A 21,611-nucleotide genomic window follows, 5' to 3' on the forward strand; every position below is an offset into this window, starting at 1 on the left:
TATCCACCCTGTCTGCCCTAAATAGTACTGAAAATTACTAATATCGCATAGAATTTAGGATGGATAGTATGCACATTGGGACGCAGGCTGACTGTCTCAAAACTTTCAGCTGGCTTACATTAATGCATAGCTACAATCAACGTTAAATACCCAAAAGTCAAAAACTTGCTACAATTGATGTCTGGTCGATTTTATTTCACAAATGCGTCACACAATATTAACAACACAAAAATAATTTTACCACACTTTTCAGATAAGTTATAATAAACTGCAATAAAAATAAAAAAGAAATAGAGATGTAAACGTAGTTTATTTTCCTAATAATGGGTGAGACATAAATAATTTTATTATAGTTTACTTATACATAAATGTGCATTCAATAAACATTATTTAAATCACATAATTATGATGTCCAAAAAAATCAAATGCACATACATTTTAATTTTTTTTTATTTGTAAACCTTTATGACAATGACACTGAAACTGATCACATTTGCTAGATAAAATACATTAATTATTTTACATATTAAGTTACGGTTTTCATCCTTTCATTTTGTCTGACTATGCATACCCAAGTATGTACATTTATGACCAGTTGAATGAATGAAAAATACATATAAATAAATAGACATGAAAGGGTGAACAATTCCATCTGGATATCTTCCAAAAATAGTAAACTTGATAGATGCGCTGGTCCCAGTCCTACAGACAGAAAAAAAGGGAAAATAAAATATTTCAATATTTTTTAAAATATAGAAATATGACAGAATTTTCTGTTTATGCTATACGTAATACATTCTTAAGTATTTTACAAGAAACAGTTGGTTATACACCGAATGAAGCAAAAGAGGACTTTCTGTTTGCTGGATACTGAAGGTCAAATGAGAAGATATTTCAGAGAGAACAGTAGATATGAATGGCTAAAATGACTTTTAGTTTACAGGGCATTGCTTATGAATGCCCAAGTCTGACTGAAAATTTTTGTGAGTGCAATAAATTGCACAGTATTATGTTCTTCTTACATGGACAGCAGAGAGAATCAAATCTCCGATAGTGACATCAGTACATCTCACAAAAGTCTTGAAAGACAGAGGCAATATACTTTTTTGATGATGTCAAATAAAAAGAGAGAATAATGTTAAATATAAAGGGACATGAAATTGTGGTACAAACCTTGCTCAGTTGTCTACATCAGACATGTGGTTTTCTATCTGGGATTTAACACACACAATTATATCCTATACAAATGGGTCTTGCTGATACATCAAATAAAAACAAATGACATTTCACATTCAGATGGGTTCAATGACAGCTCACCAGTTCACTGTTAACCCTGTCATCATATCCATCATCACCTTCATCAGTCACTTCCCAAGACTTCCTGATGATGTCCTGATGTTCCTGATCCACATCCTCTTCTGTCTCACTATAGAGAGATTGATAGGCCTTCTCATGCTTCCTGTGGGCATCTACACAATATTGAGATCACGGACAGAAAGGTGAATGAGATAATGAGATTAAAGTGCGGCCAACAGCTACGGTGAATATTTAAAGAAAACGTAAACTGCAGAAATTACTGTAAGTTTAATGGTAATAGACTGTAAATATGCTATAGTGAAAACCTGTTAATTAGTTAATGGTAAATTCCCTTACTCTCTATGATAAAAAAAACCTAATAAATCTAACGGGTCATTTCATGTCATTTTATAATAAAATACTGTTACATTTACAGTTTTTAGACATGAAAAAGAACAAATCATTTTATAATTTACAGAGAAAAAAAATGACATTTTGACAATTGCCAGATTTACCTGTGAGATACTGCATATTTATATATTTTTTATTTAAATAATTAAAAAACTTAGTTTTTTAGTATGTTTTTTCTTATTTACATCTTATGTTGTTAAGTTAATGTTTATTACATTATTTTAGTGTTATGTTTGTTACCATAAAATGGTACTATTTTTTACATTCTGGCAATTACAGCTGCAGTTTTTTCGTGTATATATATTTTTTTTTACAATGTAGCAAACTTTCGAGTAAGTAAAACTAACACAGGTATGTGGATGTCTCCTCTCCTAGTCCAAGTTTTTTGTGTGTGTGTGAAGACACGACTGGTGCTGTTTTCGATTTCCTGCACTGACATTGAAAGTGATGAAGACAAGTGTTTTTAATCTACCTCCTGCCAACATGGCCTCTACCCTGACAGCGATGTTCATTTCATCCTCTTACCTGCTTCTGCTAACTGCTTCTGTTCAATCTTCTCTAGCCTTCCCAGTAAGGAGTCGATCTTAATCTTTATCTGGGACAGTTCTTGTTTGATTGTCAGGAGCTGATCGGATTTCACTTGGATAAAAACAAACAAACAATGATGAGGATGAATGCACTGTGATTTTATCAGCTCATTGCTGTAAAATATTATTTTTAGTTTTTAAATGGTTATGGTTGGAAGTAGATTATAGATGGTATGGACATGTTATGTCACAGTCCAGGTTATTAAAGGCGCCTGATTACAGAGTGTTCTAGGTACTAAAAACATGATAATGGAAATTGAAATTGACTTTGAATGATGGACAAACCCATAGAGCATAAGGAACCTGATGACAGCGTTCTTAGATAAGAAGAGCAGGTGGACATCTTTGGCTGGAAAGAGTTTTTTGTCCTGCGTGTTGAGAGTGTAACCAAACGGGAATGCTTGATAGGAATCATTGCCCGATGGGATGGTGCTAATCTCCCATGAATGTCAAAAATCCTGAAGAGAAATATATAAAAGTTTTATATTATATATCACAGTTTTATATTTAGAACTGTTTTCAGTATTGACAATAATAAGAAATGTTTCTTGAGCACCAAATCATCAAGTTTCCATCAGCGATTTCTGATGGATCATGTGACACTAAAAACTGAAATAATAGCTGCTGAAAATTCAGCTTTGCCATCACAGGAATAAATTAAATTTCAAAATGTATTACAATAGAAAGTAATTTTAGCCGTTATTACTGTTTTGATCAAATAAATTCAGCCTTGTGAGCATAAGAAACTAAAATAACTATCCAAAAAAAATACAAACAAAAAAGTACAGTAGTGTATATACGCATTTTTTAGTTAAATGCTGGACAATTTTTATTATTATTGTTATTAAATCACAAAAAATTATCATTTACACTTTAAGTGAGATAATATAAAGAGATGAGAAAATATCTTAGTCTACATGCAAAAGAGCAATCTCCCCTGAGATAACACTTGATGAGCATAATTAGCTTTTACCTGCATATTTTGAAATAACCTCACTGAAGGAATTTTGCTTGTTAGCACATATATTTTCCATGGAGATGTATAAAACTCAGCTCTGCCAAATGAGGAGTGAAAGCAAACACATGAAAATGTCAGAGGAAAGATGACCGGCATGTCTGCGCTGCTCAGTTAACGACCCAGCAGCTTTCTGACATTCAGCTAATGTCTCACAGGAGAGGACTGCTCATCATTAGCCTGAGCAAAGGATCGAAGTCAAACCAATAAAATGACATTAATTATGGTTATTAGGGGAAGCTCTTCCTCTACTTTTTAGCTTTTCTTTTTTTCTTCACCTTTCCTCAGTTTTTCATAACAGAGAAAAGGTCATACAAGACAAGCAGATCTTAACTAAAAATTTAATTAACAAAAACTTATTACAAAGCTCAAGATCTTACCGATTCAACTACTAAAACACCAATGTAAATGTATAAAATGATTAGCTTTGAATTCATGCATTTGCATAAGTGAATGCATATACATACCTGGTATAGAAATCATCCCTGTAGAAATCATAATCAAATTCATAGCCACTTATAAATAAGTAAACAAATAAAAAAGATGAGAAAAATGTTATTTCAATCTTTTTGTATCTACTGATCACAATGGAAAAAATGCATTTTTTTTTTCTTCTTTTTTAAAATTTAGGTGGTTCACCTGTATAAGGAGAAAGGTCGCTTGGATCCCACTTTTGGCCTGTAAGGACGTGGTTCTCCAGCCATGTTAATGTCTGTGGGAAGAGAAAAGGGCATTGTACAAAAACAGTATACGCTTTCCCTTTTAATCATAGTCTCCTTCAAATGAATGACTAACAATGGCCGGTGAATATAATGGACTTAGAAAAGCCTCTGCGCCCTGAGAAAGTGCATAGGCATTATGCCACAGAATAAATGACTGATGGCTCTCATCTGTCTCATCAGAAAGAGAGATGCTATCAGAGCAACAGCCTCAACACACACACACACAGATGCACAATCACTCCTGAGTGCCTTTCAAGGTCACCCAGCACGTTATCCAGAAGGACGAGCTGCCTGAGTGCCTGACTAAATCACAATTCGGGGCTTTAAGACATTTACAAGCAATTTCAGCCTTCACTCTGATGAAACACAAAACAAAGCACTAAATCTGTGAAGAAAAGTAGTGCACTTTCAGAGTTTAGATTAGTCTTCGCCTGACTGAGCCAAATTCATTATGGAAGCATACAGACCTTTCAAATGAAGACAGTCACGCTCGGAATATATTTATGAGATTGAAGTTTCAAAACATTTGAATGAATATATTGGAAAATACATTCAAACGTAGCAATTGAGAAGCAGGAGGGAAAACAGTTGATCGGGAAGATCAGGTTTGTTTCATCCTCTTTAATTAGCTGTTTCTAATTACAGCTAACCTTCTGCAATGAGAGCGTTTTCTATGGAAACATAATCATTAGTTTGACGTTAACACAAAAGCTTTTTTTTAAAAAAAGAAGTTCTCTTCAAATTAATGTAATTACGTTGACTCAAAGTGGTTGAGGTTCAAAGGATATCTTCATGTGTTTGATGTCGATGTCTAAAATGTTAGAAAAACGTAAAGGAATAGTTGATACAAAAATGAAATTCTGTCATCATTTACTCAACCAAAAAACATTTGACAAAAAAAAAAAAAAAAAAAAAAGATTATTATTATATATTATTATATTTAAAGCGTCATTTAGCAGATGCAATTATCCAAATTATATAATATTACTATAAATAAAATTTTAATTCGTTTTTATTACTTTTATTTTATTCTTTTTTATTATGTTTTTTAAAAAGATTTTTATTACTTTTAACACAATACATTTTTTTAAATAGTCAAGCAAATATCAGAAGGTTTAAAATGAGATTTTAATATTCTGCTCGAGTATTTCTAGGTTCTCGTATACTTCTGAGGTAAAGTAATCTGCATCAAAAGTTCATGAACCGAATGGGGTCAAGAATTGTTTTGTGTTTGATGTTCAAAAGGAAGTCATCATTAGTTGGCTCGTTTGATCACAATGAACCTTCAGATGATGAACGGTGACACAAAGGTTAATCTGTGCTGATTTATATTAATTGGCACACACTTTTATCCAGATCCATTTTTTTAGTTCATACATTCCCTGGCAAATCAAACCCTTGACGCTATAGTTCAATTCCCTACTGTTTGAGTTACAGGAACGATTGAGTCTATTTGATGACATTAATGGGGAAGCAAGTAATTTAGATCTTAATAATGGTTTCTTGGGAGACGATACGATTCAAAACAGGCTGAATCATCCAATAATCAGTCTATGGTCCCATGACACGCCAGACATTTCACTCGATATGTGCCGACCATCTAAAATACCACCATATTTCAGACATGGAGCCATATCAATACTTTAATCTGAGTTTACCAACGGGCCTCCTCCTCTACTCAGTATGCTGTTCTCTCAACGCTCTGTCAGACTTAGCGTAGGGAGAAGATTGGCATTTCTCTTAGTGATGACCTCTGCTTAATGTCAATGTGTCTGGCTGTCAGCTTAAAAGAGTTTTCTGAGTGATTTATTTGACGAGACATAACTGAAGTCGTATGCCTAAACTTGTGCCTGAATGCCAAACTCTAAATGAAATATCTGTTCTGATAAACCTCAGTAAATAAAGTGACTCAAGATACCTGACTAAGCAAGAAAGAACTTCAAGGACATTATTTGTTTTCAAAGAAAATCACTTTGCAGACACATAATTCATATAGTTCTGTTTTGAGTATTATTCAGACACCTCTGGTTTTTGATGTATCTCTTTCACTAATGATTGTTTTCCATACATGACCTACTTATCAAACATCTCTTTCACTTCCTTTATTCATTCCTTTGTGGCATGATGTAATTCGGTGACTGATGTGCGCAATTGTCTGGAACAGTTTGTACACTTGAGGACATCATATCCATTTTCAGTGCCGCTTATTATCCCTGGAGTCTTGTGTGTGCACAGCTACGAAACTTTGCGTTGTAACTTTGATGTGCCGTCTTTGATTAGACATACACAAAACATGGATGCTCATCATGAACAAATGCAACTCGCATTCAAATTTAACAGCTTTAGGGGTTTAGGAAATTGTGTTTCTGAAAATGTCTAATTAGTTATTTATTTTTTGACTGCTTGGCCTGTTCAAATCTGCATTTCAAATCTTTTGGAGTAAGTCAAAGAGTATGAAAAAGTTAAAGGAGTAAATTCTGTAGTCAAGGAGAAAAAAAGGTGATGTCCTGTACTCTAATGTGGAGAACACATACTGAACCCTCTGACAAAAAAGCAGGTTATCATTTCAGACAGGTCACAACATTTTTTAACTAGTACAAGATTCTTATATTTTCCTCCTTGAAAGCTTTCAACAAGGTTGACCAAAATGTTGTGGAAAGAAAGAAAGAAAGAAAGAAAGAAAGAAAGAAAGAAAGAAAGAAAGAAAGAAAGAAAGAAAGAAAGAAAGAAAGAAAGAAAGAAAAGATTTATAATCTTAAAAATATATTTCATCTGGCAGCATTGAAATGAACTGAAAATGAAATATTTTATTGTAAATAATATTATTTTATGATATTAATTATTATATTATTATATTAAATAATATACTATTTTAATATATTAGTATTTTAATATTGTTAAAATGTGATTACTATAAAAAAAAATAAAAAAAAAATGTTTCCACTTTTTTTTTTCTTTTACTTAAACATCATTTGAGATCAAATAGAAACAACTCCTTAAGGAAACACCTGCATATTTTCTCACTTTTTACAACATATAAGTACATTTGGTTACTTGTCATTTAGAAGATGCTTTCCACAGGAGTTCCCCTGTGCTTAATTACAAACAAATGTTTCATGTGTATGTTTTAATTGCATTTATTAAATGTATTTATTAATACTTAAACAGATTTAATATATCAAACAAGAAAAACAGAACAATAATATTATGTCATTACTAACATTTCCTAAAAACGTTCATTTTAATTTACAAGACTGCAAAAGTATTATTATACATATTTATATTTTATTGATTCTGTTACAAATCAAATTTAAATTAAAAGCACTTGAAATATGGAACTTATTTGTCTGTAAAATACTTACATCTCTGATTCCGCTTCCCTTTATGCATTGTTCTTCTGTACATGTCCATTAGGTTGTGTATGCTATATTTTGAGGAATAAATGATTCCTTTCCCTTGAACTCACTTCACCGTAGTGACACAGTGAGAGACTGACTGAATAGAGTTCAGCATACAGGCATGCACCATTCCAGACCGTACCACTGACACATAACGGGGGTGTTGACAACTATGCAATAAAAATATGAAAAAAAAAAAATCTAATCAGGACCCAATAAATACTGTGGTTTTGCATAAATACAAACAGATTAAATAAATAATTAAATCATTATTTACGAAAACATTGTGTTGTGTTTATCTACCATATATACTGTATAAGAACATACATATCTTTTACAAACATATACAGTATGAATAAATGTATGGCTAGTATAAATATATATCAACAGTTTACACTCTTGTCTCAGATTGTCTCTGATCTTGGATCATGTTGTACATCAAAAGAACAGCATCCCACAGCTGCTGTCATTCATTTGAAAATTCTTGGTAGTTATTGACATTATAAGCCCGGAGGCTATTCATGCAGGAATATGCTTTTTCCTTTGAATTAACGACAGGCTCTGAAATTGAAGACATTGTGATGCCTTCATATCTGTCAGAGGGTTTCAGATATAGAAAAACTAATTATAGTGACATGAATACACACTGTGACACTGATATTCATATAAAAGCTTTTTAAGACAAGCTAACGAAAATAATGATTGCAAAGTCTTATACTGAGGTCTGGGAGATTCTAAATTGCTAGAGAAAATAAATTCTATATCTGACTCATTCTTTTTTTAAGCTTACATAAATCTTAAATTTGACACAATATGGTTAATTCATATGTGCATGTTCTTCAAATAATCTGACAAATATCAAATGGTGCTTTTTATGAGATTTTAGTATTTTTCTGGAGTACTTTTAGATTCTGCTATACTTTAGAGTAAAAGCAATCTGCATGAATTGAATGGGGTCAAGAGTTATGAATAAATCCTCCACAATAAGCGTTTGTTATGATTTGTCTTTGCCACTGCAGTGCCATGGATGTTTATGGTATATTTATATTGCCATCTAGTGGTTGACATTGGCCTATTTTCATTCAGTAAAATGACATTTATATCTTTTGAAAAAAACACTGCAAAAATTGCACACTGCATCACATTCAGACATTAAACATATAGCATTGCAAACAATTAAATTAATGAGACTCCATAATAAAATGCACTTATTAAGAACATGCTTTCTTCTCCATGCACTATTTGTGTACATATGTGACCATGGACCACAAAACCAGTCATAAGGGTCACTTTTTTTTTTTTAATTGAGATTTTTACATAATCTGAAAACTAAATAAGTTTTCCATTTATGTATGGTTTGTTAGGATAGGACATATTTGGGATACAACTATTTGAAAATCTGGAATCTGAGGGTGCAAAAAAAATCAATTAAAAAAATCAATTGTCCAAATGAAATCCTTAGTACTAATAAAAAATTAAGTTTTGATATATTTACAGCAGGGAATTTACAAAATATCTTCATGGAACATGATCTTTACTTAATATCCTAATTATTTTTTGGCATAAAAGAAAAATCAATCATTTTGACCCATACAATGCATTGTTGGCTATTGCTACAAATACTGTATACCCGTGCTACTTGTGACTGGTTTTGTGGTCCAGGGTCACATACTGTATATTTTTTTTCATGCTAGTACACCCTGTACTTCCTCTTGCCAACATAGGGGGGCAATAAAACACTGTAAATATGAGTCACAGACAAAATGAACTCACTTTCTACACCATAGAAAAATAGTTAGGATAGATTCCTAAAACTAATAATTTTCTACTTTCCAGGTACAAATCAGTAGCATAGCCTTGCTAATTCAGCAGGAAAGGGCTGCTTTATTTCCCAATGTAAATTTCAATAAAAAATGTAATTTTTGTTTGTTGTTGCTGTTGCTTTGTGAATACAAATGTTTACCTTTTTTAAGATAATTATTTTGGTAACTACAGGTGCCAGTTCTTTCTGTAGAACTAACAGTATGTATGTAAGTGCGTACATACGTATGTATTTATGATTGTATGTTTATTTTAAAAATACTAGGCTGCTTTGGTTACTACTTTTTTATAATAACTATATTAAAATGAGGAGAAGTGATTTCCCAAATGACAAGCTGGAAAGTGCCCAAAACCATCTAAAACCAACCAAAGCCATTTGAATTTTTCATCAAAATACTTTTTTTTTTTCTGAAATTAAACAAAAAACTGGTTAAAAATGCTCAGCTCTGTATAAAATCAAGCAACTAATATTTTTCACAAGGAAAGATCAAATCATCTGGGAAAAAAATGTAACAGTTAAAAAAAAGTAACAGTAACCTTAAGAAAAATCAGTCCAGCACAAAAGACCCATTGGAGTTCAACTCAAACCACTGCTGCAACACTGACAGCAGGAGTTTCATTTTAATAAAGGATTATGAATATTTACCAGGTAGCCATGGGAACGGCTATGACCTAAGATCAACTGTCTCTGTAGATCTCATGTCTTTCTGTCCTCTTCTCATGCTCTGCTTTTTCTTCCTTCCTCCACATTGACACTGAAATCACCTGTTTGACTCCAGTCATTTACATAAATAAAAAGAGAAATAAATTCTATATCTGACTCATTCTTTTTAAGCTTACATAAATCTTAAATTTGACACAATATGGTTAATTCATATGTGCATGTTCTTCAAATAATCTGACAAATATCAAATGGTGCTTTTATGAGATTTTAGTATTTTTCTGGAGTACTTTTAGATTCTGCTATACTTTAGAGTAAAAGCAATCTGCATGAATTGAATGGGGTCAAGAGTTATGAATAAATCCTCCACAATAAGCGTTTGTTATGATTTGTCTTTGCCACTGCAGTGCCATGGATGTTTATGGTATATTTATATTGCCATCTAGTGGTTGACATTGGCCTATTTTCATTCAGTAAAATGACATTTATATCTTTTGAAAAAACACTGCAAAAATTGCACACTGCATCACATTCAGACATTAAACATATAGCATTGCAAACAATTAAATTAATGAGACTCCATAATAAAATGCACTTATTAAGAACATGCTTTCTTCTCCATGCACTATTTGTGTACATATGTGACCATGGACCACAAAACCAGTCATAAGGGTCACTTTTTTTTAATTGAGATTTTTACATAATCTGAAAACTAAATAAGTTTTCCATTTATGTATGGTTTGTTAGGATAGGACATATTTGGGATACAACTATTTGAAAATCTGGAATCTGAGGGTGCAAAAAAAATCAATTAAAAAAATCAATTGTCCAAATGAAATCCTTAGTACTAATAAAAAATTAAGTTTTGATATATTTACAGCAGGGAATTTACAAAATATCTTCATGGAACATGATCTTTACTTAATATCCTAATTATTTTTTGGCATAAAAGAAAAATCAATCATTTTGACCCATACAATGCATTGTTGGCTATTGCTACAAATACTGTATACCCGTGCTACTTGTGACTGGTTTTGTGGTCCAGGGTCACATACTGTATATTTTTTTTCATGCTAGTACACCCTGTACTTCCTCTTGCCAACATAGGGGGCAATAAAACACTGTAAATATGAGTCACAGACAAAATGAACTCACTTTCTACACCATAGAAAAATAGTTAGGATAGATTCCTAAAACTAATAATTTTCTACTTTCCAGGTACAAATCAGTAGCATAGCCTTGCTAATTCAGCAGGAAAGGGCTGCTTTATTTCCCAATGTAAATTTCAATAAAAATGTAATTTTTGTTTGTTGTTGCTGTTGCTTTGTGAATACAAATGTTTACCTTTTTTAAGATAATTATTTTGGTAACTACAGGTGCCAGTTCTTTCTGTAGAACTAACAGTATGTATGTAAGTGCGTACATACGTATGTATTTATGATTGTATGTTTATTTTAAAAATACTAGGCTGCTTTGGTTACTACTTTTTATAATAACTATATTAAAATGAGGAGAAGTGATTTCCCAAATGACAAGCTGGAAAGTGCCCAAAACCATCTAAAACCAACCAAAGCCATTTGAATTTTTCATCAAAATACTTTTTTTTTTTCTGAAATTAAACAAAAAACTGGTTAAAAATGCTCAGCTCTGTATAAAATCAAGCAACTAATATTTTTCACAAGGAAAGATCAAATCATCTGGGAAAAAATGTAACAGTTAAAAAAGTAACAGTAACCTTAAGAAAAATCAGTCCAGCACAAAAGACCCATTGAGTTCAACTCAAACCACTGCTGCAACACTGACAGCAGGAGTTTCATTTTAATAAAGGATTATGAATATTTACCAGGTAGCCATGGGAACGGCTATGACCTAAGATCAACTGTCTCTGTAGATCTCATGTCTTTCTGTCCTCTTCTCATGCTCTGCTTTTTCTTCCTTCCTCCACATTGACACTGAAATCACCTGTTTGACTCCAGTCATTTACATAAATAAAAAGAGAAATAAATTCTATATCTGACTCATTCTTTTTAAGCTTACATAAATCTTAAATTTGACACAATATGGTTAATTCATATGTGCAGCTGTATCATACAAATAAATAGTTAAAAATCATACATTGTGATTTCTGGATTTTTTTTAGATTATGTCTCTCACAGTGGACATGCACCTACGATGACAATTTCAGACCCTCCATGATTTCTAAGTGGGAGAACTTGCAAAATAGCAGGGTGTTCAAATACTTATTTTCCTCACTGTATGAGTCACAGACAAAATGAACTCACTTTCTACACCATAGAAAAATAGTTAGGATAGATTCCTAAAACTAATAATTTTCTACTTTCCAGGTACAAATCAGTAGCATAGCCTTGCTAATTCAGCAGGAAATTCCCAATGTAAATTTCAATAAAAAATGTAATTTTTGTTTGTTGTTGCTGTTGCTTTGTGAATACAAATGTTTACCTTTTTTTAAGATAATTATTTTGGTAACTACAGGTGCCAGTTCTTTCTGTAGAACTAACAGTATGTATGTAAGTGCGTACATACGTATGTATTTATGATTGTATGTTTATTTTAAAAATACTAGGCTGCTTTGGTTACTACTTTTTATAATAACTATATTAAAATGAGGAGAAGTGATTTCCCAAATGACAAGCTGGAAAGTGCCCAAAACCATCTAAAACCAACCAAAGCCATTTGAATTTTTCATCAAAATACTTTTTTTTTTTCTGAAATTAAACAAAAAACTGGTTAAAAATGCTCAGCTCTGTATAAAATCAAGCAACTAATATTTTTCACAAGGAAAGATCAAATCATCTGGGAAAAAAATGTAACAGTTAAAAAAAAGTAACAGTAACCTTAAGAAAAATCAGTCCAGCACAAAAGACCCATTGGAGTTCAACTCAAACCACTGCTGCAACACTGACAGCAGGAGTTTCATTTTTAATAAAGGATTATGAATATTTACCAGGTAGCCATGGGAACGGCTATGACCTAAGATCAACTGTCTCTGTAGATCTCATGTCTTTCTGTCCTCTTCTCATGCTCTGCTTTTTCTTCCTTCCTCCACATTGACACTGAAATCACCTGTTTGACTCCAGTCATTTACATAAATAAAAAGAGAAATAAATTTCACTTACCTAAGGTCTGTCCAGCCAGCACCCTGGTGTTCTCACCAGCCACAGCCAATCGAGCGTTCCTCTCGCAGGCATACTGAACGAAAGCAAAGCCCTTGTGCACAGAGCAGCCGGTGATCTTCCCATACTTGGCAAAAATGAGCTCAATGTCAGTTTTCTTGACCACAGCAGTGTTGAGGTTACCAATGAACACTCTGGAATTCAATGAGCGAGGATCTGTCTTGTTTGTTATATTGCTGGTTTGAGTTTTCCCAGTCATCCTTCTCAGGATGTCCTGAAACACACATAAAACAAATATTAAAGAAAAATGTTTGAAACCTTAACATTTAGATTTTTTCCATACACTGAAAAACTATACAACATCAAGAACTAGAACTCTTTTTTTAATGTAATTACAGTAACTGTATTTCTGTCCTGACAACTCTCGGAGAGTTTATCATGGTAATATTCATGGCAATGTTAATGTTTTTGGTCTTGGCGGAATAGATCTGCACTCTAAAAACAAATCTGTAAAAATAGGGCACGAAATACTGTATGATTTGAAGGAATTTTTTCGTATTTATTTTTTACAGGTGTTTTACCAGTATTTTGAATTTTATACTGCATTGCATTGTGTTTTAGAGTTAAAAGAAATGTCTGTAAAATTAATGAATAATGTCATGTGTAATGAGCTGTCGGTACTTTTTCTGTTATTTTACGGATTTATTTTTTACCGTGTGCTACACTGCTGCTGCAACAGCAGAGCTAGTACCAAGACTTCCAGACTTCCTGTAGGAAATACTGCTGCTACACGTATAACATATGAAGTAACCCCCATGTATAACATGCATGAAATCACCCCACAGCAGATCTATACAGGTGGAGCTGGGGAAGGTGAAGAGTTACAGCAAGCACCAGTCGAGTATTTGAATGTTGAGCAGCAAGCTCATTGGCTGCTGATGTTTGGAGCCCCCTACAGTTGAGTGGAATTTACTGTTGTAAATATAGCACTGTCATAATTACAGTGAATTGCTGTACAAAAAAAAACAAACAAAAAAAACCTTGAATAAGCCATTTGCCTTATTAGAAGTCAGTGTGCCTTCAGAATGATTTTGAAACTGATATTTCAAGGTAAAAAAGGGGAAAATTACATACGGTTAATTAGTTTAACTGGGAAATTTTTCCCAGTCATCTCAATTGCAAATAAACTTGTTTTAACACTAAGATTTTTGAACATTCTATTCCATTAGACTATGTATAGAATATTGCTTTGCATACACAGTGTATTTCATAATTTCATTGAAAAGATGTGAAAAGATACACAAAACTATCTAATAACTATTATTTATATTTACTTTATAAAAAGGGAGCTGACTTAGTTTCAAAGTACATGTATAGTACATGTATTGAGTTATACAATGGAGTTTCAGCAGACTCATTCATTACATGTACCTGTTCATTTCCTAACCCATCTCCACGACAACATACATAAAAGTTTATGATCAAGAAAGTTATTTTCAGATACTGTACCTACTCCACCCATACACACCCTCCTCCCAAAACAAACTATTGCTAATAACTGCAGTTGCTATAAATGGAGCATAAATCAAAGAATATCATTTTTTTTGTGCTATTTATATAAGGTGATCCCGTGATACAGTCAGAATATTTTTTTAAACACTCTTTTCATGAATGCAGAGCCTATACATCTGACTGATGTGGCAGCACTAGGGTTGACACCAGAGAAGACAGGATGAGCTGTGAGGAGCACTAGAGTGCGAGAATGCTGAGACGTGTGAAGTTCACACTCAAAAAAAGCTTCTGATATAAAGGCTTCTCTTGTCTCTCACTGCAAGTGATAACAAAGTGTTTCTTCAGGAATCTCTTGCATGTATTAAATGTAAATATAACCAATAGAGCAAAATCATTGTTGTCAAGGGTTTAGCTAACACTTTATGACAAACACATCTGAACAAGCTAATCAAGGTGTTCAGGGTTGCTTGAACATTACAGGCAGGTGTATTGGAGCAGAGTTGGAACTGAGTCTGCAGGATTGCTTTGGAGAGATCCCTGGAGAGCTCTGTTCTACAAGATCTACAAATTTAACTCAAAATAAAACACACCTTTATCATGGTGAGACTGTTTCAAAAGTGAAACACCCACATTCATCTGCAATTATGAAATCAAAATTTTGTGGCCTTTAGTCCAAGTGCGTTCACTTTAAAGCTTCAAGACACTAGGGGTCAGTAAGATTTTTTATTGTTTTTGAAAGAAGCCTCCAATGCTTACCAAGGCCGAATTTATTTGAATAAAATTACAGTAAAACAGTAATACTGTGAAATATTAATACAGTTTAAAATAACTGTATACATTAATATTTTAATATATTTTTAAAATATAATTTATTCCATTGTGGGCAAAGCTGAATTTGTAGCAGCCATTACTATCAAATTATTCTAGTATGTTGATTTTGTGCTCAAGAAATATTTCTCATTATTATCAATACTGAAAACATTTATGATGCTTAATATCTTCGTGGAAACTGTGATAGATTTTTAAGTATACTTTTATTAATAGAAAGTTCAAAGGGTCAACATTTATTTAAAATACTAATCTGTAATATTACAAATGATTAATTTTACTTTTAATCAATTAAATGCATCCTTGCTAAATAAAATTATTTATCTTTAAAAAAAATTTTTTTTTTTTTTAAATCTTACTGACCCCAAATGTTTGAACAGTAGTGTATATGCTAAAAGTTAACAAAATAAACCCTTAGCAGGTATGTGCATTAAAAATTTACAGTCTTTCACTGCCAGGAAAACAAAACAAAAATATTCATGACTCATCCTGCACTCTCCAGCTTTTTGTCCAATCAAATGTTCTTTAGAATGAAGATGCCCCTCCCCTCAACACCAACTTCTGACTACTAGTAAACCAAGTTCATGACTAAAATAAGTCTTTAAGCTATTAGAAAAGAACTATTTGGGATTAAGAAATGTGCTTCATTTTTTTATAGAGAAGGAACAATGCCACTTTCTCAGATTCCTTCATATCAAATCTACCATTCAATACGCTAGAAACAAAAGAACTATTTCATCTGTGAGACAGTGAGTCAGCCGCTCTGACTGATCCTCAGCAACACCAGCATCCTGTTCTCATCATTTCTGCCGAATCACTGATGCATGAACACCTTTTGCTTCCTGTGTTAACAATAACCTCACCTCATTCTCTCAGGTTGACAGGCATGGCAGAGCTCTGGCATTGTGACTGGACATGACATTTCTATTCCCTTTCAAACTCCATCATTTCACCAGCTCCACTGAGCCCTCGCACAGTCTGTTATTCTACTACACATTCCCCATTCAAACACTCTCTACAGTACTTCACACTTCTCCTAGATTTATTGGTTAAGGGTGAATGAACGAAATGAATGAAAAATATCTCATTCATTAATGTACATACATTTTAATAGCTAAATTAAATTATTTTTTATCTTGTGTCTGATTGCAACAGACTTTATTTTTTACATACAGGTAAGATTATAAAATTACCAACTCAAATCAGTTTTTTATGTCCACATACAGTATTTATTTATTTAGTTATTGTTGCATTTATCTAACGCAGCTTTTGATTCTAAACTTGTGTTTATATGTCTGTATAACTCTATATAGGCTACTAAAGTAGCTGTTCCTGATGCTGTGCTTGCAGTCCAGATGACAGTTTCTGCATGAAAACTCTCAAACACTTCACACAGAATACATAAAAAACAATGTGAGAAATCATCACAGGAGCTTCTACCAATCCAGTATACTGCACACTTCACCTGCACTAAGCATTCACATTCATGACATAATGAAGGATAATTTGATGTTTATGGACATGGCAAAAGCAATAGAAGGTACAATGTACTTTTGTTAACTATTTAGTGCCATGGCATTCTTTTAAAACCTTCCTTCTGGCATTAAGTGGACATTTATTTAGCTCTTAAGTTACTCCCTCTGCTGGGTGATCCCAAATAGAGGGTAAATTCAACCAGGCATATCTAAGTGGGTCACTAGAGCAGTGACTAATTAGCTGGTAACACAACGAACTGCAGCTGACATGACAGGTGCATGACAATACAGGGTCAATTCAAGGTTGAAATCCATTCACTTTTACACGAACAGTAAAGTAGGCACTGAAATAGTCTCAAAACATCATATTTGAGGTCATATTTGTGTCAACACAGATAACAACAGAGTCTGCTGACATCACTAATAACAAAAGCAAAACAAATAATGGAAAACATATTTATTTATTTATTTCCCTGTTTAATTGTGTTTTTTATTGTAAATGAAACGTCCTTTAAAATATCCAAAATAAAACTCACATATAACATTAAAGGGGTAATTCACTGCTTGCAAGATGGCTCTATTAACTCTATAAACTCCTAATTTGTGTAATTTGGTTAAATTGCTTGTAAATCTCTCATTATGCTATATTATCACCAAATCATGGATTCAATCATTATCAACTTATTTTCTTTCAGTTAGCACAGGTTTTGTATTTAGTGTATGTACCTTAGTTTTTGAGAGAAAGCACCATTATTTGTGGAAAATTTTAAGTTCACTCAGAAAATAAGGTGTATAAGCTCAGATCATTGAGGCCTACGATCAATTAGTTCCTAAAAGGAAAACAAAACTTGTGCTAAGACTTCAGCACCCATAATGCACCTGACTTGATCAGACTATCTGTGAGCAGGGATATAAAATGTGGAAGTATGCTCTGTAGTTTTCATAAAAGCCTGGAGCTGTCAAAAGTTCACCGGATGACACATTTTACATCGCTCAGCTTTTGCGGACTAATAAATGGTGCAGGTAACATGGAAAATTAATGCACATTGTTCATTTACTTACACTGCCATAACAATACAAAGCTGATTGAAAATCTGTGAACTCTCCCTTTAACAAAATATTTGGACAGGCGAGAAACTTCAGCAAATGCTAATTGAAAAGATTTGTGGATGATTTAATCACTGTTAAATGGGTCGTAGCCTGCTGGGTACAATTACTGCAGTGCCAAAGTCAACGAGGTCTGAGGATGATGGTATATTCTGAGCAGGAGCAGACTCCATCTCTTCATTCTCTATCAACACTGAACTTAAAAACAAACCAGAGGAATTAAATCGCAATAGAGCATTGTGAAGACAGAAGACCAGACAGTAAATTAGCTTCGGTGTGAAGCCTAATAGGCTGCGTTTCTGAAATAACATGACAAAATGGGGTTGTTTATGCAATCGTCCTCTTACTCACATTTTTATTCTCAATTAAACTAGAGAAAGACGATCCTTCATCCTGTGTAGGTGTCTACATAATAAACCTTTGCTGGGAGAGATGTCCTGCACAGGAGTTTAAGGTATCTCTGACTCGATAGAGTTATTTATCTGCCATCAGAAGCATACGGCATGATACTTACAGCTTATTAAAAATGATAAGCTATATAAATAAACATACTTCAATCTGTATTCAGGTTTCAGAGAGAGAAGCTCTGAGGAAGACTCAGGAATTCTGTCCAGGTATCATATGGTAGATACTTCCATCCCTTCTAGAATTCCCAATGAGAGATAAGCCTTACTTGGGGAAAGGATATTTCACGGCTGGCTTCCCCCACCTGTCCCCTGAATGACACATTCTGAATAGTAAATCATTCTTTTCAGAATAACATACATCTTCTGCACTATCATTCTTGACTCTAAAAGAACAATATTGATTAAAGAAAAAGCGTTTGCAGGAAGACTGTGAACATCTTATCTAGTTGAGGACATGACTGATTATTATGCTTTTGCCCCTGCTGTGCTTGTACAAAAGGAATATTGCAACTGGCTGAATAAAATGAAAGGCAACTCTGTGAGAGTCATGTGATTTTCTTCAAACTTCGCAGAAAGTTTAGGGTTTTAATTCTTAACAGTATCCCCTCATAGACCAGTCATTTTAATAAGGTCAAGACCAGTCATAGCAATATGTATAGATGCAGTGAATGAGACCGACCAACTGTGAAATGCAACAGAGTTAAATAACTGAAGTGACAAAAGCAGCCATTATTACACATTGCAGATTCAAAAAGTTTTTCATTTCACATAGGTTTTTCAAATAGGTGTAGCTATTTTGGGTCCTTTAAATCACAAGCACATACAGTAGATGCTTTTAAAGAACAAGAGAACACTTAAGGTTTTAATTTGGCATCAGATTTAAAAAAGAGATTTTAGCTCCTATACTCTCAGAAATAAAGGTACAAAAGCTGTCACTGGGGTGGTACCTTTTCAAAAGGTACACTTTTGTACCTATTAGGTTCAAATATGTACACTTTAAGTACTAATATGTACCTTTAAGGTACCAAAATGGACCCTTTAGGTACACACATGTACCTTTTGAAAAAGTACAGCCCCAGTGACAGCTTTTGTACCTTTATTTCTGAGAGTGTATACTATAACCTTTTTATTCCTACTATCTTACAAAATAAAATAAAACAAGCAAGAGGCTGTACTGCAAACTTCGAAACCAACTCAAGAGTAATTAATCTTGCATGCACTGAAAATAAAATATTTTTTATAACCAGGTCTTGCTCATAAAATAAATAGGCTAATTATAGTTTAAAATGAACGTCAACATGATATTTTTAAAGACATCAGACGTAATCTTTAAAGGGGGAACCTAGCACTTCTTTGAAAGATAAACCTCTAAAATCTAAAATTACCTCAGGAAATACATAAGGACAAGCATCTTGACAACGATGTAAAGAATCGCGAAAGACGGCGGCTGAAACACTGAAGCTACTCACCAATCACAGAGACCGAGCATCAGAAGAGATGGAGAGCGAGTGCAGAGCTGCGCTTCTGGATCCGCTCAGATCTCAGCTTCACTGGATCATGTGACAGCGGCTGCTGCCCGCTTCATCATCCATCCACCTGCCCATACTGCATCCATTCATCCACAGCTCACTTACAACTACATTTGCTTTCTATAGCTGGGTGTTTCTTCAACTTCGGGCACTTTTATGTCCCAGGGGTTGATTTTTATTAAAAGTGAGATTGCGTGTATTTATGCTTCTTGGCAGCTGATCAAATTAGCGAGAGTAGTTTAAATTCCACCACAGAATGATATGAAACACTATATATTAGAGATCTGGTGAAAATGACACTGTGATGTAGGTAATGTTTATGGACACAAAAATGACGATTGATGATGATTATGTGTGTGCCATCAGACAAATTTTGGAAAATTCATGAGTGTGAAAAGCGTGCTTTAAAAGTCTCTGTATAGTTTTGTTGTTGTTGTTGTGTTTTGATTTTTAACCTTGAAATATCAGTTTCAAAATCATTCCGATAGGCTACACTTACTTCTAATAAGGCGAATGGCGTTCTTAATGTCTACACCTACCAAAACCATAATGCAAATACGGTCAATTCTTGTTCAGAGTGACAAAAATGACGCAATATTAATATGCGCATGCCCAGTAGGACAGTCAGGCCGCGTATTAGGCTACATAGACATAATAAATAATCAAAGTCCAGACTTAAATCCAATTGAGATGCTGTGGCATGACCTTCAACAGTCCATTCATGTGGCTGAATTAAAACAATTCTGCAAAGAAGAGTGGGTCAAAATTCCTCCACAGCTAAGCGATGTGAAAGACTCACTGCCAGTTATCGCAAACGCTTGATTGCAGTTGTTGCTGCAAAGTGTGGCACAACCAGTTATTAGATTTAGGGGGCAATTGCTTTTTCACGTAGGGCCAGGCAGGTTTTGGACAGATTTTTTTCCCCTAATAAATGAAATCATTATTTCAAAACTGCATTTTGTATTTACTCGGGTTATCTTTGTATAATATTAAAATTTGTTTCGATGATCTGAATCTTTTAAGTGTGACACATATGCAAAAAATAAAAAAACAGGAAGGGGTCAAAAACATTTTCACGGCATTGTATATATATATATATATATATATATATATATATATATATATATATATATATATTTCAAGTAACAAAATTTACATTTGTATTTATTATGTCTGGTGTAGTAGAGCAATCCTGTATTTACGACAGTGAACATCACTCATTTAACTGTAGGGGGACCCAAAGTCGCAAAAATAAAAAAATAAAAAACTACGTGCAGTTTTTGAAGTAATTATTTACGACAAAATAAAATAAATGGTACAATTCTTTGTTTTCTTTTTATTTACAACTAAAAAAATAAAATAAAAAAGTAGTTTCAATCATAGCCTATTTACTTGTTAATAAGCATTGTTAATAAGCATTCAAATATTCAAAAATCAGGATGCAATTTCTTCCGATATCAATCACAGGTCTCTGATTCAATACTAAAAAATATAAAATAAATGTGTTGCAGTGATTCAGACTGTCTAACATTTTATAGATTCTAGAGGAGCAACAAAACTACAACTTTATCTTAAATTAAATCTTTGAGAATAACCTCTGTACCAGACAACTCCATATGAACCAACAGTTAAAAATGTTCCTCTTTGGTTGTCAAGCCTTTGCACCATGTCATCACATGCTTCAGAGCCTGCATGAGGAGGTTGTGTA

The 21,611-nt window shown here is 33.3% G+C and overlaps 1 protein-coding gene across 10 annotated transcripts; it reads right to left on the reverse strand.

Annotated features, from left to right (window-relative positions):
* Positions 1–187: 187 nt before the first annotated feature.
* ralyl (RALY RNA binding protein like) lies at positions 188–20,512 on the reverse strand. Of its 10 annotated transcripts, none has more exons than XM_058753311.1 (9): positions 19,844–20,510; positions 13,049–13,319; positions 3,949–4,021; positions 3,777–3,824; positions 2,598–2,752; positions 2,233–2,346; positions 1,318–1,469; positions 1,174–1,211; positions 565–702 (listed from the first exon to the last, which is right to left on the reverse strand). In XM_058753311.1, the coding sequence occupies exons 2-8, from the start codon at positions 13,302–13,304 to the stop codon at positions 1,179–1,181; spliced, it is 831 nt and encodes a 276-aa protein (XP_058609294.1). In that variant the 5' UTR covers positions 13,305–13,319; positions 19,844–20,510; the 3' UTR covers positions 565–702; positions 1,174–1,178. The 10 variants fall into 10 exon arrangements, with proteins under 10 accessions (XP_058609256.1, XP_058609265.1, XP_058609246.1 ...); XM_058753320.1 differs by having other exon boundaries at positions 1,356–1,469; positions 2,580–2,752; positions 19,844–20,508; XM_058753301.1 differs by having other exon boundaries at positions 2,580–2,752; positions 19,844–20,505.
* Positions 20,513–21,611: the final 1,099 nt, after the last annotated feature.

This window comes from Onychostoma macrolepis, chromosome 02 (genome assembly GCF_012432095.1).
Source record: "Onychostoma macrolepis isolate SWU-2019 chromosome 02, ASM1243209v1, whole genome shotgun sequence".
NCBI lineage: Eukaryota > Metazoa > Chordata > Actinopteri > Cypriniformes > Cyprinidae > Onychostoma > Onychostoma macrolepis.

Excerpts from the sequence above, each read along its gene's own strand:
- ralyl (XM_058753263.1), bottom strand. The coding sequence starts at position 13,304 with ATGACTGGGAAAACTCAAACCAGCAATATAACAAACAAGACAGATCCT. Across the intron at positions 4,022-13,048 it reads GCTGGCTGGACAGACCTTAG|ACATTAACATGGCTGGAGAA; the intron begins GTAAGTGAAATT and ends CTCTTCCCACAG. Across the intron at positions 2,347-2,579 it reads AGGTTCCTTATGCTCTATGG|TGAAATCCGATCAGCTCCTG; the intron begins GTTTGTCCATCA and ends TTTTTATCCAAG.